The 25,161-nt window shown below is 39.7% G+C and overlaps 1 protein-coding gene across 2 annotated transcripts in view; it reads right to left on the reverse strand.

Annotated features, from left to right (window-relative positions):
- Positions 1–25,161, reverse strand: part of rfc1 (replication factor C (activator 1) 1) — a 41,116-nt gene that overhangs the window by 11,415 nt on the left and 4,540 nt on the right. For both annotated transcript variants that reach the window (XM_062027250.1, XM_062027249.1), the window contains exons 4-16: positions 21,727–21,843; positions 17,212–17,483; positions 17,048–17,119; positions 13,575–13,652; positions 13,132–13,503; positions 12,936–13,043; positions 12,676–12,855; positions 6,335–6,439; positions 5,861–6,245; positions 5,666–5,781; positions 5,469–5,583; positions 1,794–1,882; positions 1,572–1,709 (exon numbers count right to left, since the gene is read on the reverse strand). In XM_062027250.1, coding sequence (XP_061883234.1) covers positions 1,572–1,709; positions 1,794–1,882; positions 5,469–5,583; positions 5,666–5,781; positions 5,861–6,245; positions 6,335–6,439; positions 12,676–12,855; positions 12,936–13,043; positions 13,132–13,503; positions 13,575–13,652; positions 17,048–17,119; positions 17,212–17,483; positions 21,727–21,843 — 2,147 coding nt within the window. The remainder of the gene's footprint in view (positions 1–1,571; positions 1,710–1,793; positions 1,883–5,468; positions 5,584–5,665; positions 5,782–5,860; positions 6,246–6,334; positions 6,440–12,675; positions 12,856–12,935; positions 13,044–13,131; positions 13,504–13,574; positions 13,653–17,047; positions 17,120–17,211; positions 17,484–21,726; positions 21,844–25,161) is intronic.

Below are 25,161 nucleotides of genomic sequence, written 5' to 3' on the forward strand. Positions count from 1 at the left end.
TATATCGATATATGCGATATATCGCGGGTTTGTCTCTGTGCGATATAGAAAATGACTATATTGTGATATCCGAGTATACGTTCTCACGCAGTTGCTTTTAGCTGCTGGCATTACACGACAGGCTCTTCCCACTCTTTCTTGTGTCTCCTTCTCACAGACAGCAAGCGCACATTCTTACATACGTCACGTCGTACGTCACATACGTATACGCCCTCGCAGCGCAGAGACGTAGCAGCATGGCTAAAGTTAGCTGTGGTCCGAGTGGTAATACGAGAGAAAGAAGGTGCGAATCTGGTAACAAATGAAGGAAGAATTAATTCCCAAGAAAAACAGCAGGGGGTCCATCGTCTGGCGGTGGTTTGGCTTCAAGTGGGAATATGTCGAACAGACAACCGTAATTTGTCAAGTGTGGGGCAAAAGCGTTTCTACAAAAAGTAGCATTGCTGCTAATATGTAGCATCATTTGAAAAGTCACCCGCTAGAGACTCAAGAGTGCTTACTCCGCATGTCAACATCTCCGTTCGGTGCCACACGCCCACACCATCAAAATGCAGAGGCAAACATTTCCAGATCAACACCGTATGAAAAAAAGAGTCCACGACAAAAGGAGATAACGTCCGCAGGAACCTACCACATAGCGAAGGACGTACACGGTTTGATTTCCTATTATGCAGCTCATTTTTATTTGACACTTATTGAAATATCTTGTGTGACATCATGTTTTTAAACTATTGAAGTGGCGTTCTGTACAAAAAGTGCACTTTAATTTAGTGTTGTTTTGATAAGTCATCTTAGTGACATCATGCACAAAAGTGCACTAATAGCTTGTTTTAATATGTCTCTGACAATCTTGCACTTTCTGTTTTGGAAATGACGTGAATGTTTGTGCCACTGCTTAATAACTGTTTAATAAATACACTTTTGGTAAATTGACTTAGTTGTGATTTCCTTCTCTGCCTGAAAGTTTAAAATGAGCATATATTAATGCAGTATGAACAAGAATGTTTTAATGTAGACACATAGAATCATCATACTGCTGTGATTATATGTATCAAGTGTTCATTCAAGGCTAAGGCAAAATATCGAGATATATATTGTGTATCGCGATGTGGCCTAAAAATATTGAGATATTAAAAAAGGCCATTTCGCCCAGCCCTATGTGGGACCAGAGCCGAGGATGTCGTTGTGGTTTGTGCAGCCCTTTGAGACATTTGTGATTAAGGGCTATATAAGTCAACTTTGATTAACTGATTGATTGATCCTTAATAAACACGCACGGTAGTCTTAACATCGCCACCAGTTTCAATGATCAATTCCTGCTCAAATTGTGCGGAATGCATGCACTTAAATTACTGTGAATACCAAGAATTATTTTTGCACATTCCGTATTTAAATTACTATTCTGTTCCAATTTGCATGTCACAAAATTCTGTAAAAATTTCAAATCGTTTTTTTTGTTTTTGTTTGTATTTATTATTACACAATATGCAAATATTATCGAACTCTACTTTTAAAACCCTTTTTTGTCATGTGAATCGGCAAAGTAAGTGACAATGTGGTGAAATGTGTACCTTGATCTGCTCCACTCGCGGTCTCTGGAAGCGTAGATCAAAGCAGTAATTGGCCAGCGATCGGATCTTTTGGTGGTTACGATCGTTGCACATGCAGATGATCGGAATCTTGGAGTTTTTGATGAGGCCGATCATTTCCTGTAGGATAAAAGTGCAGACTGGTGTGTCAAAAAAAAAAAAAAAATAAATAGGAGCAAAGATGGCCAAAGTGTGCCTATGGACCTGGATGCCGCCGCGATCCTCATTGCCCGCCATGCCATCCACCTCATCCATGATCAAGACGTGTTTACTGCTCACTTGCTGAGAAGTACCTATGTACAAATCACAAAGCCACTGAACAACAACATTCATGAGATATTTAGACATGGTGACAGAGCAACAGGTACATCAGAAACATGACGAAGCGTGTCACCAACTTGGAAAGCAACTGGAGCCTATCACTGATGTCTGTACCATACTGAAGCAGAATGAATCTAACGCCAGCCAAAAATGTTAAAATAATATCTAAACAGCGGACATTTGTCCATGAAAATGATGGAGAAACTGCTGATGGTGTGTTTGATGGCAAAGCCACTGGAAGGATATACCGTAGAAGTCGATTCTCGAAGGTAAATATTGTACAGTATTATGACTAGGGATGTCCGATAATATCGGGTTGCCTATATTATCGGCCGATAAATGCTTTAAAATGTAATATCAGAAATTATCGGTATCGGTTTCATAATTATCGGTATCGGTTTCTAAAAGTAAAATGTATGCTGTTTTAAAACGCCGCTGTGTACACAGACGTAGGGAGAGGTACAGAGTGCCAATAAACATTAAAGGCATTTCCTTTGCGTGCGTGCCGTCCGAGTCACATAATATCTACTGGCTGTTCTCATCACGAATTATTGCAAGGCATACTTGTTCAACAGCCATACAGGTCACACTGAGGGTGGCCGTATAAACAACTTTAACACTGTTACAAATATGCGCCACACTGTGAACCCACACCAAACAAGAATGACAAACACATTTCGGGAGAACATCCGCACCGTAACACAACATAAACACAACAGAACAAATACCCAGAATCCCTTGTAGTACTAACTCTTCCGGGACGCTACAATATAAACCCACCTACCCCAACCCCGCCCACCTCAACCTCCTCAGTCTCTCTCAGAGAGAGCATGTCCCAAATTCCAAGCTGCTGTTAGGATAGATAGATAGATAGTACTTTATTGATTCCTTCAGGAGAGTTCCCTCAGGAAAATTAAAATTCCAGCAGCAGTGTACAGAATTGAGATCGAATTTAAAAAGTAAAAAGTAAATAATGGGGGTATAAATGGAAACAGAATAGAAAAATATTACAATAAGAATAAAAATAAAAAGCAACAATGAGAATAAAAATATAACAGTAAAATAAGAATATCACAAGAGAAACTAGGCAGTAGTGACCATGTTATGAAAAAGTATTGCACTGTTATTGTTTTGAGGCATGTTAAAAAAAATAATGCACTTTGTGACTTCAATAATAAATATGGCAGTGCCATGTTGGCTTTTTTTTCCATAACTTCAGTTGATTTATTTTGGAAAACCTTGTTACATTGTTTAATGCATCCAGCGGGGCATCACAACTAAATTAGGCATAATAATGTGTTAATTCCAACCGGTATCGGTTGATATCGGTATCGGTAATTAAGAGTTGGACAATATCGGAATATCGGATATCGGTAAAAAAGCCATTATCGGACATCTTCTAATTATGACGTTACTTCATAAAACTACAGTCATTGTTAGTAGTACATTCTATTGAGATTTTTTATATAATATTTACCTTAAAGTTTATTTTTCAGTTCAAAAGGCATGTTACATATGGAAATGTTGCTATTTTTTGGGAGACCAAGCACCAATTAAATTAATTTCAATGGGAGACTTTAATTTGAGATACAAATGTTTAGAGTTAAGAGCTATGTCACAGTAGAGCTGGTCAATTAAATAGAACTTTGATTTGGATTACGGCCTTTCAGGATCATGAAAATGTAATAATGGGGGGGTAAATGGTAATGATTAATGGGCAGTGCAACGTGCATGCAATTTATGGAGCTGGGAACGGTGAAACAGGCGAGGAGCGTGAGTGTAAAACAAGAGCACGTAACCGCAGACGGAGTCCCATAATTGGCCAATAAAACAAAATCCGCTGTTTAACGCAGAATATCAGAGGAATTGACATAAATGTAAGTGAAATCTTGTCATTGTGAGGAGAAGGAACATTTGTTTGGGAAAGTAATGTGTTCCGATATCGCTCATTTATCCTCGACACACTCAACCGCCGCGTCCTGAACTAAACAATGTGGAGAGGGCCCCTTGAAACCACTGAGCTGAAAATAGCAAGAACACGCCAGACACCTACAACTGTTGTAGTGAACAACATCGCCGATGTAACATCAGTCTACAAACAGTGGTCGCAACTTGAGAGATGCTCTCTCTTTTTTTACAGCCTCAAATGGGCTCCTTACTTGTTGTCAAGCTGAGAACAGCACAGCAGACGCCCTCCCTTCACAATAATAGCGGGGTGCGCCACATCCCGCTAACAAAATAAAGGTTTCAAAAAAGTACCTTACACAAGCATTATGTACTCATAGCTTAATAATTGTGTAAATGTTATCAATAAATGCTTTGACCTAAAATACAGGTCAAAATAGTCCAAAGCTATATTGCACCAATAATGAGGGTTTTTGCATATGTTTAACAAACATTTAATTAAATCTTATTTGGCACAAAAAGCACACAATGGTGGTAAAATAAATGTGAAAGGCAAAAAACGGAATTAAAAACAATTGAAAATGGAAAAACTGAATTTTACTGGTTTTCATATTGCTATTATTGAATTTTATTTTTTTTACTTGTTAGTAATTCAAATCTGTTTTTTTTTTTTACTATATTTAAAGTAGATTTTTGGTGGTACAATAAATACTCACACTTTCAAATTAGTGAATATTTATGTTATTAACCGTGATTACAGTATTAATAAAAAATCATCGTGATTATTATTTTTTCCAATATCGTCCAGCCCTGCGTCACAGAACCAATTAAGCTCGTAAGTCGAGGTACAATTGTATTCACGCATCAAAATTAGAATTTTTCTTGACCACAATCAATGAGACTGTATTCGCTTTCTTGCTTTCTATTTTATTTTTATTTATTTACAGACAGACGTAGATTTGCATTTCATTATTGTTTCTTTTGTTAATATCAGGGTCCGTGCTGCAAAAAGGTAATCCCTAGAAGCACACACCTTATGGACAGGGACCCACAGTTAAAATATACATCACCATATAATATACAAAGTACAGTACAATACAATACATTTCAAAATCTGCCCACCAAATACCCATTTACAATTTTATTTATAAATAAAAAAGGAATCTTTATACCCACCAAATCAGTCTCGATATCTTATTATTCACATTTAATTAAAAGGTTGCATCTTGAAGATCTGCGATAATCTCATCATACATACAGAGGTCAAGACCAAAGTTATGCGACTAATGTGAATTCCTCAACCATAAGGAGTGTGCTAAATGCACTAAGCATAACGTCGCAATAAATTTAGCATAAAACGCTTTTTAAAAATGTTTAAAGAATGTGATTGTTTTATAGAGCCACCAATCTCATTGCAGATCATCAGGCCTCTACAGGCTATACTAAAGCTTGTACACTTTAGATAATGATTTTTTCCTCTTAATAAAGGTTTACTTCTAGTGCTACGTCTATGTCCCTAATAAGCATCTTAGTCAGGAAGAGTTCCAAATAGTAACCTTGTATCACGACATTATAAGAGAACATTAAACTGTGATCACCACTGTATTCTCATGCTGACCATGTGGAGAGAGACAAAAATCATAAGCAGTAGACCTTTGTAGAAGCTCTCAATGCTGGTGTTGTTGAGGGACTCGGCAACCACCTGCTTCAGGCTGTTCTTGCTGCGTGTGCAGCTTGCGTTCATCTCCACGTAGCTGAAGCCCAACTCCTGCAGGCCGAGGCACAAAGCAGACAAAAGGACAGTTTAAAAACATGTGAGCCTCAGTATAAGCCTGGACTGTCTGACCCACCTCGCAGACCAGGGCTGCTGTAGTGGTCTTCCCCACACCCGGTGGTCCGGAGAGCAGAGCAGCTTTGAATCCAGATCCATCATCTTTGCCCGACCCAAATTTTCCAAATCTTGCAACTGCACAGCAGACAAGCACTTTAGTGATTTTGTTTTGGTTTGGATAGTTTTCTGCGAACATAGTCAGGGTGTTTGCTACCTGGTGCTTTGGAGGCACCCGCGCTGTGATGTTTGTGCCAGGTTTTCAGCCAGCGCAGCAGCTTGTTGGCACAGCTCTGGTCTCCTTGCTGGCCAATCAGGGCCTTCAGAGACAGCGGGCGGTATTTGTCAACCCAGAGCAGACTGGGTCCTTCCTCTTCTTGTAATTTGGAGGGTGGCCGTGGGCCAGAAGAAAGACCCAAGTCCCTGCGGGCAGTTTGAGCTGAGCTTCTCCCAGGTGGGTTGGCGCCTGTCGTCCGTCCGGTCTTGGACGGGCTTGGGGTCTGAGGGGACTTGGAGTTGCCTTTGGAGGGAGAGACCTTTGCAGCTTTTGGGGTGCTCTTTGAGGCCTGGCCAGGAGGAGACCTGGTCTTTGAGGCTTTGCTCTAAATGATTATTAAAACAAGAAATAATTCAATCATACAAGTTAGGCTGAAGCGATGTGTCCAAAAATCTTTTGTAAACAGATGCTAACCTCAGCCTCTGCAGCGATCTCGTATTTGGACTTCTTTCCCGGTTTAGTCCTTATCAGCTCCAACAGATCATCCTCGCTGAGGATTATGGTACCAAAACTCTCCGCCTGAGCAGCACCAGAAATGTACAGTCTGTTACCACTTTTGCTAAAACTCAAATTATTATTTACCTATGAACCTAGTACTTTGTTTTAGAGATGGAACAGTTTATAAAAAAACATTTTTGTTTGACCTGACACAGTTTGTAGTTGTAGCGCACCTGTTGCTCGGATCACATGTTTTTTTTCCTCTTTGTGTTACTTATCAGTTTGGAGCGTGTACGTGTAGTTCTGGTCATCATGAGGAGAAGGTGGTCCCTATGATTTCTGCGTTAATCACCAAAGTGGCCTACAAAAACGGTATCTGTTGTTAAACAAGAAATTAGGGTTGTCCCGATACCAATAATTTGATACCGGTACCAAAATGTATATCGATACTTTTCAAAATAAAGGGAACTACAAAAAATGTCAATATTGGCTTTATTTTAACAAAAAATCTTACAATACACTAAACATGAGTTTCCTATTGCACTCAAAGAACAATTTTAGAAGGTTAAAATGCAAATTAAAAGGCATTAAAACACATTGGGCTTTTCTTGTTGCACTCAAAGAACAATTTACAATTTTCCTTTTTACATATAGTCTGCCATAATCAAAGATTAGGTTAGAATATAATAAAAAGCTTTATTTACATTACGGTATATTAAATGCTTCATGATTCATGGTTGCCTCTCCGGGTCTGTGCTTTAAGAAAAATACAATTATTAGTAAGTACTAAAAAAAAAAAAAACTATGGATAAATGTATCCAGATAAGCCGTGTAGCAGGTAAAACACACTTTTGTTAAAGATAAAATAAAATATACCGTAATTTCCGGACTATAAGCCGCACCTGACTATAAGCCGCACCAGCTAAATTTAGGGGAAAATACAGATTGCTCCATATATTAGCCGCACCTGACTATAAGCCGCAGGGTTTTGATGTGTAATTACCGTAGTATATAGGGGTTCCTGCTACCACGGAGGGGGATTGTCGGGACAGAGATGACTGTTTGGGAACGCAAAGCGTCCCATTTATTAACAATAAATCTTTCAATCATTCAATCAAACTTTCACATCTTTGACATGGCGAACAGCATTCGTGCAGAGTACAAATAATACCACGGTGCAAAGTAATACAAAGTGCTCGCCTGTACGTTATCAAAATAACCAGCCTACCGGTATATGAAAAGTCAGTCTTTAATCATTGTGTCATCGTCTTCCTTCTGCGTACTAAAACCACCGAAATCCTCTTCGTCGGTGTCGGAGAAGAACAGGCCGTAAATAAGCCGCACCCTTGTATAAGCCGCAGGGACCAGAACGAGGGGAAAAAGTAGCGGCTTATAGTCCGGAAATTACGGTAGTCCTTTCACTTGTATTAGTTGATTGCTAATTGGGCAGTTTTAACTCCGCTAATATTTGGCATCAATCCCAGCAGCTGTGTGCGCGTCTATGTATCTACCGGTACATGTTATGTATCTACATGTGCACAGCAGAGGAGCTGGTTAACTTATCAGAGTAGCGTTTGTGAGAATGGCAACGCGTTGTCTGAGTGACGTCAGTGAGTGAGTGGGCGAGCAAAGAGAGAGAGCGGTAGCGCTGCACTGCGCAGTCGAGTGATGAACGGGTCTGGCTGTGTCCCGCAAAACTAACAACAAAGCAACTAGATTGTCACAAATCGGCGGCCTCGTCATTCTGACCTGAAAGCGGAGCTTAACAGACCCCTCGACGGGTAATGAAGTGTGTTAACCCGACGAAAACATCGACGCTGAAGGGAACGTCTGCCCTGTGCTCATCTACGCCGAACAGCAGTACAGGTGTAACAACAACATCATTACCTGTCACTCTTTAAACTCCTTGTGCAGATCTGAATGATTATTATTTAAATGTTTATCTAAGTTTGAAGCAAGGCTGGTAATAGTAATCGCCACATTTGGCGAGGCATGTTTTAAAGCAACACTTGAAGCACATCACCTTTACCATTAGTTTTGAAGCCCAAATACCTCCATATTGCGCTTCACGCACACTCTTTATTAACCAGTAGAATTGTAATTTTTTGCCATTCCTCCTCTGCAAGATGATATTGCTTGTATGCACTATGTGTGTGTGCGTTTTGACACACTCAACATCATGCACCTCGGCTCTGTAGTCACCGCCACACAGTGGCACTTAGATGACAGAGCGGTACCGGTACTTTTCAAAAGCATTATAGTACCGATTTCAATCAATTACCGGTAGTATCGCAGTACTTTATTAGTACCGGTATACCGAACAACCCTACAAGAAATAGCATTGAAATTGACATACGTGTGACTGAAATGCTGTCATCGTGAAGAGAAGGTTGGCCTGGGCAATACATTGATAAACTTGATGATTTAAAAAATCTATGTTTTTGCTCCTCTTGCTAGAGCATATTTTTGCCCGCAGGAGCTTCCGTAGCTGGCTGGTTCTGAGACAGGATCAATTGCTTTATAGTCTTAATTTACCGGAAGTGAGTAATTTTTTTCGACACTGAATTTTTCAGCACTGAATTGTTTTTACACCAAATTTTTATTCACTTAATTTTTTAATACTGAATTTTAAAACCCACGCATTTGGCTAACAAAATTGTTTTCAATTAAATTGTCAGCCTAATTTCAAATTCGAACGCAAAAAAATCAGTGTCAAAAAAGACACAAATTAACCTCCATACATGATAACATGAATGTGCAGAAAAATGATCAAGAATGCATGCAAAACCCTCATTTAAAGGCCTACTGAAAGCCACTACTACCGACCACGCAGTCTGATAGTTTATATATCAATGATGAAATCTTAACATTGCAACACATGCCAATACGGCCGGGTTAACTTATAAAGTGCAATTTTAAATTTCCCGCTAAACTTCCGGTTCGAAACGCCTCTGAGGGTTGACGTATGCGCGTGACGTCAATCATTGAAACGGAAGTATTCGGACACCATTGAAGTCAATACGAAATAGCTCTGTTTTCATGTCATTATTCCACAGTATTCTGGACATCTGTGTTGGTGAATCTGTTGCAATTTGTTCATTGCATTATGGAGAAAGAAGCTGAGCAAGCAAAGAAGAAAGTTGTCGGTGCGAAGTGTCTATTTTGCGAGGGAAGTCAGCAACAACACGTACACAGCCGGCGCTTCTTTGTTTACATTCCCGAAAGATGCAGTCAAGATGGAAGAACTCGGACAACAGAGACTCTTACCAGGAGGACTTTGATTTGGATACACAGTTGCGATAACGTGAGTACACAGCTGCGCTTCCAAACATTTGATCGCTTGCTATAACTAGCTCGAGCTAGTAGCTAGGAGCTAGCATTAGGATTAATTTGTGGCATATTAAATATAAGCCTGGTTGTGTTGTGGCTAATAGAGTATATATATGTCTTGTGTTTATTTACTGTTGTAGTCATTCCCAGCTGAATATCAGGTCCCACCCGCGCGCTTCCAAACATTTGATTGCTTGCCAGTACGTGCGTGTCATGTACGTAACTTTGATTAAATATATAAGCTTTATGAACCTTGGGTTAGGTGAACGGTTGTTTGGGCTGAGTGAGTGTGTGTGTTGTGCAGGTGTTTGAATTGTATTGGCGGGTTATATATACAGGATCCCGTCCATATTACCCGCTCGAGCTATAACTAGCTCGAGCTAGTAGCTTGGAGCTAGCATAACAAACACCTAGGTGTTTTTATGCGGGATTAATTTCTGGCATATTAAATATAAGCCTGGTTGTGTTGTGGCTAATAGAGTATATATATGTCTTGTGTTTATTTACTGTTGTATTCATTTCCAGCTGAATATCAGGTCACCCCCGGCTCTCACAGAATCTTCCACTCCCCACTAGTTCTTCACTTGCACTTTCCTCATTTAAAAATATTTCATCCTCGCTCAAATTAATGGGGAAATCGTCGCTTTCTCGGTCCGAATCTCTCTCACTTCATGCGGCCATCATTGTAAACAATAGGGAACTTTGCATATATGTTCAATTGACTACGTCACGCTACTTCCGGTAGGGGCAAGCCTTTTTTTTATCAGATATCAAAAGTTGCGATCTTTATCGTCGTTGTTCTATACTAAATCCTTTCAGCAAAAATATGGCAATATCGCGAAATGATCAAGTATGACACATAGAATAGATCTGCTATCCCCGTTTAAATAAAAAAAAAATATTTCAGTAGGCCTTTAAAGAAGACGGTCTGCACCACTTTACAATTGTACATGCAGTCTTAGTAGATCACAAGCATATTTTATATTATTAGCACTCGCTGTCTAGCGCGTGGTATTTGAATCTTAGTAAATCGGGCCAAATGTTTTTTGCATTATTAGTGGGTTTAAAGTGTCAAAAAGGTTTTAAATGACCTCAGGGCATTCAATCGATCGCAACTGGACTGTTTGGTTTGTCTTAGAAGACGTTTCGCCGCTCATCCGAGTAGGCTTCATCAGTTCATGCTCATAGACTTAGATTGGTCAGATCTAGTCCAGCGGCTGGTGAATACTTATACTCCAAAAACCAGGAGGGTGTGCCTGGGCAAGGATGGTTTTGCCCTATCGTAGTGAGAAAAATGCAAACGGGCAATCCTAACTATCAAAGCCAACAACAGTCTTTAAAGCGTAATTTCCCCTCAATAACATTGAGGTATTGTGCGACAGAATGATCAATGTAGATCGACTACCACCAGTCCAAAATAGTTGCAATCCCCTACGTTAGCATTCCATTCAGTTGTAAACAAATGGCATTCTGGTCATCTTCTGTGAGCAGAATATTTCTAACTCCTGTTCATTGTTTGAGGCTAAATTGCAAAAACTAATATCTTGATACATCAACTCAATACCAGAAACATGTCTTCAGTTTGATGGAATGGTTGAAAGGACGGTGTTGTATGTGGGAGACAGGTGGGGTCGCAGACCACCTATGTTCAGGGATGTTTTTTCAACCTTGACATTGGTGGCTTCCCTCACTCCTCTTTCGTACCACCTGTCCTCACTGTCCAGAATCTGTAGTTTCGTTGTCAAAGGAGTGCTGTTTCCCCCTGAGGTGCAGGTAGACAGCCGAGTCTTGGCTTGATGCTGTGCCATGTGTCGGCTTAGTGGTTGTTTTGTTCCCTCAATATATGAGTCAGTGCCTTCATCATTACACTGGATCGCATACATAGATTGTTTTTGTGTGTGTGGGGGTGTCTGAGTCTCTGTCTCAGGGTGTTGCCTGGTCTGAAGTGTACTGGGATGTTGTGTTGGTTAAAAATTCTTCTGAGTTTCTCAGATAGACCTGATACATATGGAATGACAATACATTTGCGTCTGTTACCTTTTGCCTCTGTTCTTGGTATTTCTATAACTGAATGCACTTTTCATAAACGACCAGCTAGGGTAACCACAGGTTTTGAGGGCTTCCCTCAAATGCCTATGTTCTTTCTCTTTGGCTTGTAGGAACATTATCAGCTCTGTGTTGTAGGATTCTGGAATTCTAGGAATGGGTCGGTATGTGTGGGTTTTCGGGTTTTTTGACAGTTAGGATTGCTCGTTTGCAACAAAACAGTTGTTTTTTTCCTCACTACGATAGGGTGAAACCATCCTTGCCCAGGCACACCCCCCTGGTTTTTAGAGTATGAATATTTGGGGTTTTGGCACCAGCCGCTGGACTAGTTCTGACTAATCTAAGTCTATGAGCACGAACTGATGAAGCCTACTCGGATGAGCGGCGAAACTAGGACAAACCAAACAGTCTAGTTGCGATCGATTGAATGCCCCGAGATGACAATGACCTGGATGAATTAGAACATTCATAGACAGTTCACGTGACAGAGTTTTGGGAATGTTTTGCTGTGTATAGTTCATTCTTATGTGACACATTACTGCTGAAACTCTTTATAGATCTGTCTAGCGACCAATATAGTATGTCTTGGGAGAATAGTTTGTAACTAGTAGCAGAGTGGAATGCATAGAGAGTTCTACTCGCTCATTCTGTTCAAGGACATAACACACACCAAATAGACACACATTGTATCTTAAATAGGTTTCAATGGTGGAAAGAGGCATTAGGAACACTGTTTTACCCAACATAATGAATAATGGTGTTCGGGCATGAATATTGATAAGAAAATGTATTATTTTGGCCATAATTGTGCAGCCCTACTTTGTACACATGTTTTCATTATGATTATAATTAGTCAAACTTACTATAACATGAAACAACTATTTGACAATTAAAATAGTTTGCAAACATCTGTCATACCAATAAAGTGAAAGAAAGAGCACCTTCTCAAGCTTGGAGACGCCGCTGTCCCGGCCCTGCACAAGGTAGGTCGTCTTCTTGCTGACGTTGCCCGTCACTTTGCCGCCGTAGCGCTCGATGAGGGATTTGGTGTCGTCTCGCTCTAGTGACTCCAGGACGCCCGTCAGCACAAACACACAACCTTCCAAACAGTTGTCTGCACCCTGGAAGAGCCAAGAGAGTTGTGGATGAACAACACAAAGAATAAATGTGTCCCCACGGGATGATGAGCTGGACGTGGTACCGTGGGGATTTCTTTGGACCCCAGCGCTCGTGGTCCATCTCTGTTGAGGAAATTCCTGTAAGCGGAAGCGTTGCCCTTCTTCTTCTCTGCTTCATCAGGACTTGTGCTCTAATGGGATGGAGAGGACTAGAAATAAGTCAGCCCGCCAGGATTTAGCTGTGTATCTTCAATGATCTAGAAGGTATCGTAAATTCACCGCTGGTTTAGCTGGAGACGTTCGAGGTGCCGTCCCAGTTTTGGATGCGGGCATCTTGTCGCTGATTGACACATTTTGTTGGACTTTTTTAGGGGAGACTTTCAGTTTTGTCGGTGCTTTGCTCTTTTCCGCATCCTCTTTTTCCTCTTTCTTCTTCTTCATCATGGCCAGTTTGGAAACCTCTTCTTCCTCATTCTTCTTCTTCATCATGGCCAGTTTGGAACTGGTTTTGACTGCAGCAGGACTCTTCTTGGGCGAAGGGCCGATCACATCCTTGGACATGCTGTCATTTCTGCTAATCTTTGAAGGGCTGAGTGCATTCATCCTGCTCGGCAGGGCCTTATCGTCTTTTCCGTCTGAACCTTTTCGAGACTGGAAAAAAAACCACACACACACAACATAAGCAACATAAAAAGTACACAACGGCCTGAAGTTGTCATCACCTTCTTTGCATGGGGCTCTGCGTCCAGCATGGCCAGTGTTCTTGCAAACTCCTCATCTTCATGGACCTGCTTCTCCAGCTAGTATGGACCACATTTTTTTTATTTATTAAAAAATACCATAAACTCAATCAATCAATCAATGTTTATTTATATAGCCCTAAATCACAAGTGTCTCAAAGGGCTGTACAAGCCACAACGACATCCTCGGTACAGAGCCCACATACGGGCAAGGAAAAACTCACCCCAGTGGGATCAGGCCTTAATGTATTAAAATAACATTTTCAGTCAAGCCAAAAAGTATTTATATTCCTGGCAAACTGTGATTGAACATTTTTGTTCAAATATGCATAAAAGTGCATACATATTTCCCCCCACAATGACCCTCTTGTACAGTATATCATCTTGTCAATTCCAATCAAGAATAAATAACTAGGTAACACTTTGCTAGAGGTGTACATAATTTTAGACTTGACTGTTAATTATGTATAATTAATCACAATTAATCTCCATTTGCAACTTTGTCTGAAGTATGCCTATTTTCACTGTGCAAGGTAAATAACAGGAGACGGTTATGTATACAGTCGGCTGTATTAATATTGTATAAACTGAATAGATAATGCGGCTCGACCACATCGCAGAGGTTTTTTCCAAAGCATATTCTACAACATTTGCTGTCAATACTACACTAGCATTGGCAACTATAGGAGACCAAACCAATTAGAGCGTGCGGTTCAGTATCGTAGCCTCGGATTGGCTCAGCCACAGCCAGCATTACTAGATTGGATTAAAAGAGTGTCAAGGTGACTAAAGGGGATTACTTCACATCTAGAGGGTTTTCATAATGTTGAAATGTGTATTTAGAAGGTTGTAAGGTTTTTTATGCACGAGCTATGAAAATATATGATTTATAATTAATGATTAGTACTTAGCATAAGATTAATTTATCGCGGTCATGTCCGGTACCAATTAACAGCAATACACGAGGGATGACTGTATTTACATGTATGTTTATTAAAAAAGTATTGTATGTCACTGGCTCAGGATTACAGCCACGCACAAACACACACACAAGACCAACAAGTTTATTAAACAACAAAACAGGAAGTTATTTACTTACGAGTTTTGGTTTAATTTTGTCGATTGGAACAACATTCTCCTCCATGTAAGTGTGCTCTGATTTTAAATATAATGTACACATCATCGTGCAATAAATCAAATGCCATCTGGTTGGACAAAATACGAATGACAGCCGGTGAAGGTTGTTTTTTTTGTAGACCATAGATCGTTTTCAAACTACACGCACTAATGGTGATTGTTTTAACACGGCAGAGGAAATTTCAAAAATACTCTTGTTGGTGTCAACACTAGAAAAGTAAAACTAGAGTAAATATTGGTTTGTTTTGAGCAGTGGAGAGATTTTCAAGAGTGAAAGGATTTAAAAACAGATGTGCATGGTGGTGGTTATGTTTCTTATAAAGCTTTACAAACACTGCTTATAAGCCACTGCTTGCCCAACTGTGGGCACATAACAGCTATAACGTATAGCTACAGTTTAATAGCTGAAGGGTTTGGCTCTGTTTCCGCCCCAGGGGAGGCATTCGTCACACTTCATAAAACCCTAAAGACTCAGATTATCAAAATTTCAAAACCAATATAAACCTCAACATTTGCTGGGCTTTTCAAACGATTGAGTCTTAACAGTAGGCCTGGGCGATAAATTGTTTTAATCAATAAATTTGAGTTTTTTGTTGCAGACGATCTAAAAAAATAAAAAAATCTATTTTCTTAATTTTTCTTGCTACGGCACAGAAGTTTCGGTAGCTTCAGCCCTACCCTTTTTTTTTTTAGGGAGATTCACACACACACACATTTCACAACATAATGCTAACCCGAACAAAAGCCAGACATTTATTCCAAAGAAAAGAAACGTGTCGTCGGTGTTTTGGTTTTGCTGCAACAGGTGTGGGACAAACGACTGCAAGCTGCAGAGTTTCTTTAAAAAAAGGCAGCGGCACAACGAACATATTCCAGCATCTGAAACAGAAGCATCCAGCCGAGTGGGAGAAACTCAAGTCTTCTCGAGGCAAAATAAGAACTTTACAACAAACTCCAGTCTAATTGATATCTGTTCTAAAAAGAACCCACTTTGTATACAAATATAATTTTGCTAAAAGTAAGACGCAGTTTATGCAGAGCTATTTCACACTACTAAGTTATGAATGTTCTATGTCAGGGGTCGGCAACCCGCGGCTCCGGAGCCGCATGCGGCTCTTTGACCACTCTGATGCGGCTCAGCTACATACTTGCCGACCCCCCCGATTTTCCCAGGAGACTTATGGATCTCAGTGTCTCTCATAGATAACTCCCAGGGAAAATATAATCCTATTTACACTCTAATTACTAAATAAAGGGAGTTCCCTAATTGCACTGCAGTAATTGTCCTCTATAGCATTTACAAACAGCGTGCCAGCCCGGCCACATGTTGTATGTTGCTTTTACTTGCACACATAGGAGACATCAAAACATACTTACTCATCAGCCACACAGCTTACACTGACCTTAGCCGTATCAAACAACTTTAACATTGTTACGTTAAAAATATGCGCCACACTGTGAACCCACACCAAAAAAAGAATGAAAAACACATTTCTGGAGAACATCCCGCCGTAACACAACATAAACACAACACAACCAATACCCAGAATCCCATGCAGCCCTAACTCTTCCAGTCTACATTATACACCCCCGCTACCACCAAATCCCCCCACACATCAACCCCCCCCCCCCCTCTCCATGCGTTGGTTGAGCGGAAGAGTTAGGGCTGCATGGGAGTCTGGGTATTGGTACTGTCAGTGTAAGATGTGTGGCTGCTGAGGTAGTACGCCTTGCTGTTCCTTACGTGAGCAAGCTGAAGCTGCATTCTACATGTGGACGAGCAGGTACACTGTTTGGGCAGGCTGTAGAGGACGCCAAAAGCAGTGTCATCACGCCCTGATATTCGGGAGTCTCCCGGGAAAAAAGGGAGGGTTGGCAAGTATGATGCTATCTGGCGCCCTTCATTCAAAACTCGCGGGCCGTACTAACATCAAATCCCACATTAAAGTGCGTGCTGGTGCGTGTGTCGGAGACCCCTGGTTAACATAGCACAAAGCATTTAAGCTTTGTATGCGGTGTTTTTCATTTTAAATTTTAAAATTTTTTTGTGGCTCCCATTATTTTCTTTAATTTGTGAAACTTGCCAAAATGGCTCTTTGAGTGGTAAAGGTTGCCGACCCCTGTTCTATGTCATTTGTATTCATTGGTTTCTTTCAAAAAGTAGGGTGAAACATTTTTTTTTTATTGATTTTGTGAAAAAATCTGAGATTTTCTTTTCAGGCCTACATAGGTAGGCAATTTACACCGCAAGTCCGTTCCATATCATGGAATACTTACAAGCCGACATAAATTAAATCAATGTGCTTCATGCCGCTTACCTCAGCCTCCTCCATAATTTGCAGCTGTTGAGCAATTTGCTCATCACTAAGCTCGTCTGTCTCCTGGATGGGCTGAGGACGAGATGCGTTTTTTAGGGATGGCGACCAACACCAAGTGAGAGAGGAGACAAAAATAAACCCAGAAAATCTTAGGCACTACTCACCGCCTTTCGTTTAGCGCTGGCCACCAGCTTCTTGTCCGAGCGCTTCACACTTCTGCTACCGAAGTAGTCAAACACGGAGGTGGGGGTTTGTTTGGCTGACTTTGGCGTGACGGGCGGGGTGGGAGATTGTATCGCACTTTTGGTCTGAACAGACGAGGACTTGATGGGAGATTTTGCAGCTTGTTTGACATCTGATTTGGTCCTTTGGGCGGTGCCATTCTGCTTGGTTTTGGAGACCTTCTTCAAGGACTGAAAGTTGTCACTGTCCGAGTCTACAATGAGAAAAAAATTATTCAGACAACACCACTCCACAATAGTGTTAATTTTGACAGCAGTTTTAGTTTGAACCATAACTTAGTCATCTACACTACCGTTCAAAAGTTTGGGGTCACATTGAAAAGTCCTTATTTTTGAAGGAAAAGCACTGTACTTTTCAATGAAGATAACTTTAAACTAGTCTTAACTTTAAAGAAATACACTCTATACATTGCTAATGTGGTAAATGACTATTCTAGCTGCAAATGTCTGGTTTTTGGTGCAATATCTAAATAGGTGTATAGAGGCCCATTTCCAGCAACTATCACTCCAGTGTTCTAATGGTACAATGTGTTTGCTCATTGGCTCAGAAGGCTAATTGATGATTAGAAAACCCTTGTGCAATCATGTTCACACATCTGAAAACAGTTTAGCTCGTTACAGAAGCTACAAAATTGACCTTCCTTTGAGCAGATTGAGTTTCTGGAGCATCACATTTGTGGGGTCAATTAAACGCTCAAAATGGCCAGAAAAAGAGAACTTTCATCTGAAACTCGACAGTCTATTCTTGTTCTTAGAAATGAAGACTATTCCACAAAATTGTTTGGGTGACCCCAAACTTTTGAACGGTAGTGTATATTGATTTACTGAATTCCTAGACATTTTAGTCAACTAAAATGACAGTAAATTTAAAGTGTTAAAATACAGGGTTTCCACAAGATTGTCACTATAAATGTGGCGGTGGAAGCATGGATAGGGCCGTGGTCAATTACACCTTCTCATTCAATGTGTTTTCTTTATTTGCGTGACTATTTACATTGTAGATTGTCACGGAAGGCATCAAAACTATGAATGAACACATGTGGAGTTATATACTTAACAAAAAAATGTGACATAACTTAACATGTTTTATATTTTAGTTTCTTTAAAATAGCCACCCTTTGTTCTGATTACTGCTTTGCACACTCTTGGCATTCTCTCAATAAGCTTCAAGAGGTAGTCACCTGAAATGGTTTTCACTTCACAGGGGTGCATTATCAGGGTTGATTAGTGGAATTTCTTGCTTTATCAATTGGGTTGGGACCATCGGTTGTGTTGTGAATGAGAAGGTGTGTCCAAACTTTTGGCCTGTACTGTACTGTGTAATTAGTTATCAGAGGTGGGAATATTTTGGCACCTCCCGATTCAATTACGATTCAGGAGCTACGATTCGATTAGAAAATTGATTATTGATGCATCTTTAATTTATGTATATTGATGCAGTTTCATTAAATAAGTGTTTATAACTTGCAACTTTAAAAAACAGTGCATTTGTAAAAACAAACTGTTGAATTAAAATTCTGTAAAATTTAATGTAAATGTGTGCAAAACTGGAACATAAGTGCCCTAAAATAAAGGCTGGTCGGATCTCTCGGTGAGGTGGCTCGCTGCAGTCAGCCAAATTTTATAACTGTCTGCATTACTTTATTTAGAATAAATAAGTCAATTATCGACATTTACTAATCGATTTTATAAATGATTGTCTAAATTATGTTGGGATTTAGTTTGCCAAATATGTAAACAGTCCTTTGAACTATAGATGATTAAAATAACACGGTGGTTTATTAATATTCTCTACAATGAAGTCACACTAAGGAAGGTACATCAATATAAACATTAAGTGCACATACCATAATAATGTAGTTTGGTACAAACTTTTAAAAAAATATAAGCAAAACAATTTATAGGCTGAAGGTTGGCTCTGATGCCGCTAGCTTAATGCTATTGTACGATGAACCAGCTCATTGACATGCTAAGGAAATTTAGCAGGGCCAATTGCAGGGCACATACATAGAATTGGGTTGAGTTTTTCCTTGCCCTGATGGGCTCTGAGCCGAGATTGTCGTTGTGGCTTGTGCAGCCCTTTGAGACACTCGTGATTTAGGGATATATAAGTAATCATTGATTGATTGATTGATTGATAGACAAACCTTCACACTCACATTTATATCCATGGACAATTTACAGTCTCCATACCCCAATGAAGCTAACATACATATTTTTGGAAGGCGGGAGGAAGCCACAGGAGCTGGAGAAAACCCACACAAATGTAATATAATATATTACATTAGTTTTTTGGGATTTTTTTCCATGTTAAAAATATATATATATATATTTTAAAGGTGTGGTGGCTTTTATTTTGCTGTGGCGGTGCGCCATCATCAAAGTGTAGGAGAAAAGATGCATTATTTACAAACACATACAGTTGGGCAAGACACTTCCCCCTTGCTCCCGGTGTGGCTCACACAGGTGTTAATTGGCAGCCACGCTTACGTCAGTCTACCCCAGCGCAGCTGTGGCTACAAATGTAGCTTACCACCACCAAGTGTGAATGTGGAGTGAATGAATGATGGGTTCTCAATTCTCCATGAGCGCTTTGACTGTGTAGTCAATAGAAAAGCGCTACATAAATTAGGGATGATACTCGAAACCGGTTTTCCCGGTTGTTCGATAAGAAAAGAACCGAGTCCTCGGACTCGAATCCCTTTTTAAAAAACGGTACCCGTTATCGAGACCACTATAGTAAAGAAAAAGAGTTGGTTCTATATTCGAACCCCTCGGAACGAATCCCGTCCCGACCAGAAATGCTCCGTGTGACATCACAATAAATCAGTCACGTAGCTCAGTCATAAGCGCAGATAGCGAAAGCAGGACAAAAATGGACGGGAAAAAGCGCTCCAATGTGTAATAAAGTTCAAAACAAAAGGTATAATCCAATGAATAACTTTACTGGGAGATTTGAGCAGACTACAAACACATGACGAACACTTTTACGACCAACCGGAAACATAGCAACGCACCTCCTTTACGGCAGCTGCCGCAACGTTCTTATAGCAACCGCAGCACAGACATATATGACATGATCTCCCTTTTTCAACTTTTGTTTTTCTTTCCTTGTAAACAAAACAAAATCACACTGTATATGTGTTGTCTGTCTAATTATAAATAATGCAGACGAGGCGTGTTGGCTGAGTTCTTGACGTTTACTTTCACGGGTGACGACATGCAACAACACTTTTCGGGGCTACCGCGCATGCTCGTCACTCCCGTTGCATGATGGGTAGTGTAGTTGTTATATTCTCTAGCTCGTAACATCTTTCCCCCTATAAAGAAATAATGTTAACTCAATAAAGTGTATTTCTTTTTTTAGCTTTAACTTTTCATTTTTTAGCATTGTAACCACATTTGCAAACAACTTTTCTATTCATAGAATTTTCTTTCAATAAAGAAATAAAGTGCAAAAATGTCAAAGCATCATAACAAACAGTTATGTCAAATAGCAGCAGAAGTGCACTTTTTGGAGAGTTGTATTATTTCCAGTTTTGTGCCCAAGGGACTGATTTTATTTAACACTATATTATTATTTATACACCTATAGTGATCACAGAGACAAGTTGTTTTTGTGTTACTGTATATATTTGTTTCTCTGAAAAATCCCACTTAATATACTTTGGGTAACAACAGTCAATATTTTTTTTTTTTTTTTAGGGGGGCAACAGTCCATATTTATTTATTTTTTAGATTAAATTGTTTTCTTATATAATAAAAGTGAGCTTTTGTTAAACCAAATATTGTGTGTTTTTTTCCATATACAACAACCTATCTGGACTCGATAAGAGAATCGATAAGGAATCGGTTCGATAAGAGGATTCGATAATAGACTCGAACTCGATAATTTCTTATCAAACATCATCCCTAATATAAATCTAACCCACTAATCAATTATAGTTCTGATTGGATTCCCTCTGTGATTTACCCCCCGCCCCTCTACCACATGTACCAATACTGTGATTGGATATATTCCTAACATGTCCCACATGCCTAATGACGAAATTAAATATGATTGGATTTCGTCTCGGTCAACATTTGTGTCTCGTTTTTATTTGTTGACTAAATGGTCATTATATTAGTCAATATGCATTTGTTTTGATTGGTTATCGTCTTGTTTTAGTCAGGGGAAAATAGGTTGTTGACGATAACCAAGACAATCATTTTCAGTCAGCAAAATGAACACTGCGCCACAATTTACAAGTGAAGATGGAGCTTTCCAGGCTTCATGACTAAAATATGTCACATTGCTTAATTTTCTCAACTTATTAGTCTGTTGATTCTCACAATTAAACAATGAAAATCCTACTTTAGTTCAAACCTATCGTGGCGTTGAATGGCAAGTCTTCAAAGTTTACGTCAAGACAAGTTGTCACAACCACAAACATCTACCTGTTTCAGAGACATAGCGAACAGTTTCTTTCTTGAGAGTTTGCGCAGCCTTGCCGACCTTCTCTTTCTTCTCAGCCGATTTCTTGGACTTCCTGTCTCGCTCATCCGAGTCAGAGTCTGATCGGACGGGGGAAAAAAAGCATTGAAAGATTAATAAATTGCTGATAATCCCTCATCAACCAAGAAGCTGATCTCACTTAGTATTACTTGATGCACATTTTTTCAAGGAATGACACATTTCCAAGAAACATTGCAATAAAGATGCAATTAAAAGGGGAACTACAACTTTTTTATTTATTTTGCCTATTATTCACAATATCTAGGGAAGACAAGAACACAATTGTTTTCCTTTTTTTATGCATTCTAAAATAGTAAATAAACATGAGGAAAAAGTCAGCTAACAATGGAGTCAATAAGATTCATTAATTTCATAAACGCCAGCTAGCTTTTTCCTGACTACTACTCATGCAGAATTTGAGAGACAACAAACATGGTAAAGCAATCACTTACTGTACAATGCCTGCTCTCACTGGGATGCGGACTGTTTATATATTCCTGTTTAGATGAAGATATAGCTATAATTCCCATGAAGGGTTAAAAATATGGGTGCATACGAGTGTCTTTGTGTCTTTCTCACCATCTCCTGGTCTAAGTTGGCTTACAAAGTTGACCAACTTCTCAGTTTATGTCCACATCCTTCTACTATCCAGGTGAGAGGCATGATTTATACTCGATAATAAGCTTTTACCAACTGAGAGGCGAGAGAACATCTCTACGATGTCAATATAGCAGCAGAGACTAGTTATCTCTCTGTGATCAAGGTGCTGCTAGAAATTTTGACCTTTCAGTTTAGCTTGATTTTGGCGGCGCCGCTGGACCAAAGCGGTAGTGTTTTGCCAGAAGGAAGACCGCATTTCCCATGAGGACCAGCGTATATTGCCGTAAAACTGACGCAATAATACCACAATGATTCAGTATGACTGATCTTTCCACAGTAGGAACCTACATATTTTACTCAAACTTTATATTTGCGGTTTGCAGTAGAGATGTCCGATATTATCGGCCGATAAATGCTTTAAAATGTAATATCGGAAATTATTGGTATCGGTTTCAACCTCCCGATTTTCCCGGGATACTCCCGAATTTCAGTGCCCCTCCCGAAAATCTCCCGGGGCAACCATTCCAGGCATGTGATTTGACCACAATGAAAAAGACTGAAAAAATTTCCGGGGGTCTGGGGGACGAAGGCCCCCAGCCAGGTCCACGGCCCTTGTGGGGGGACAAGGGGGGCAACGCCCCCCGAAGCTCCTGGTTTTTCACCAATTTAACATGCTAAAATTAACAAAGACAGCACCATTTGAAGAAAATATTTTAGTGTTTAAAGACATTAAAACATCATTAATAGAACATACATAACCCAATTATCCTAATGAATCACTGTATATGGTTCAGTCCCAACAGTATTTAGTCACTAATATTTACATCTTGTGTTCATTTCACATCCACAGGTGTCACATCGATCAGTGTGATTATCTACAGTTTATTTACAGTATTACCACATTACTTCAGTTCATGTAATGTAAACATTTCATTCTTTTCGCCAAAATAGGATATACATTTATGAAAATAATTAAACATGTTTAGTATTGTTTACTCATATTTGAAAATAGGAAATAATAATAATGTGAGGACACTGACATATTGCATGAAACAAGTGTGAAAATATTTACCTTCAAGATTGTTACACCACTGACAATAGTTTCAACAGACTACATAAGAACCTAATATTACACAATAGTATTATATGCAAATTTATTTCAAATAAATTGTTAACTGGAATCAATAATGCGACTCTTTGAATTTCTGTAATTTCATAATATATTTTCACGTGGCTTTTTATTTTTAGAAAAACCCATTTATATTTCGCAAAGCAATAATTGGTTAATATTTAAAACAAACATGCGTATTTCGCAAGCAAATATTTTTTTAGCTTACCTCATTATTAACAACCCTGTCTGCAACTGAAGTGGGTGGATCTTTCCTCTCGACGTCTACGGCAGTTGTCGAACAAAAGATGAAGTCCGTAAGGTTTGCTCACTTTCGGTTGACCTCCAAAAGTACCAGCTAGTGAAAAGTTTGTTTTCCTTGCTTCAAGTTGTTTCATATGTTTTTGGCGTTTCGCATGTACCTCCAAAGTCTTGAAACCTTGTGATCCATAGTCAATATTATCATGACACCACGTGCACAAAACCTTTCCGGGACGATCGATTTTCCGAATAAAATCACAGAACAAAGTCGTAACTTCCTTCTTCCCAACAGTATCAGTGATTTCCCTTTCCATCCAGTCCCATCGAAACTTATTTTTGACATGTTTATCAATTTCTTTTACTCGTAAAGCGTCCTTTCTCTCGAGAACCGACATCGTTTACATATGGAAAATGGCCGTAATAACCATTATGAATGATGACGTTATTAACGTCATCATTCATAACAGATGTCCTGATTGGTCACAAGGAACATATCGACTACGGCGTAAACTACGTCTCGAATCTTGATTTAGGCTCGGGGAAAAAAAACGGAAAAATGGGAGATAATTTTTTTCCCCCCGAGATTAAAAAAGACGGAATTCCGACTTCAGACGGAAAAATCACATGCCTGCATTCTCCCAATTTCCACCCGGACAACATTATTGGGGGCGTGCCTTAAAGGCACTGCCTTTAGCGTCCTCTACAACCTGTCATCACGTCCGCTTTTCCTCCATACAAACGGCGCGCCGGCCCAGTCACATAATATATGCGGCTTTTATACACACACACAAGTGAATGCAAGGCATACTTGATCAACAGCCATACAGGTCACACTGAGGGTGTCCGTATAAACAACTTTAACACTGTTACAAATATGCGCCACACTGTGAACCCACACCAAACACGAATGACAAACACATTTCGGGAGCACATCCGCACCGTAACACAACATAAACACAACAGAACAAATACCCAGAACCCATTACAGCACTAACTCTTCCGGACGCTACAATATACACCCCCCCCCCCACCCCACCCTCTTACCTCCCGAATTCGGAGGTCTCAAGGTTGGCAAGTATGCTCTAGTTATACTCTGGACTGAAGCTGTGTGCCTTCATTGTTTTTGTAGCTGTTGTTTTGAGGCATGTTAAAAAAAAATTAAAAAAATAATGCACTTTGTGAAAGTCAAAGTATAGTATTTCCCATAGTTGTAGTGGGTATTAGGATGATCTCAGGGAGAAAATGCCCCAAATTCCAAGCTGCTGTTTTGAGGCATGTTAAAAAAAATAATGCACTTTGTGACTTCAATAATAAATATGGCAGTGCCATGTTGGCACTTTTTTCCATAACTGGAGTTGAAGTTGTCCTCTTATTTTGGAAAACCTTGATTTTGATTGATTGATTGAAA

The sequence above is a fragment of the Entelurus aequoreus genome, linkage group LG18 (assembly GCF_033978785.1).
Source record: "Entelurus aequoreus isolate RoL-2023_Sb linkage group LG18, RoL_Eaeq_v1.1, whole genome shotgun sequence".
In the NCBI taxonomy this organism is placed as follows: domain Eukaryota; kingdom Metazoa; phylum Chordata; class Actinopteri; order Syngnathiformes; family Syngnathidae; genus Entelurus; species Entelurus aequoreus.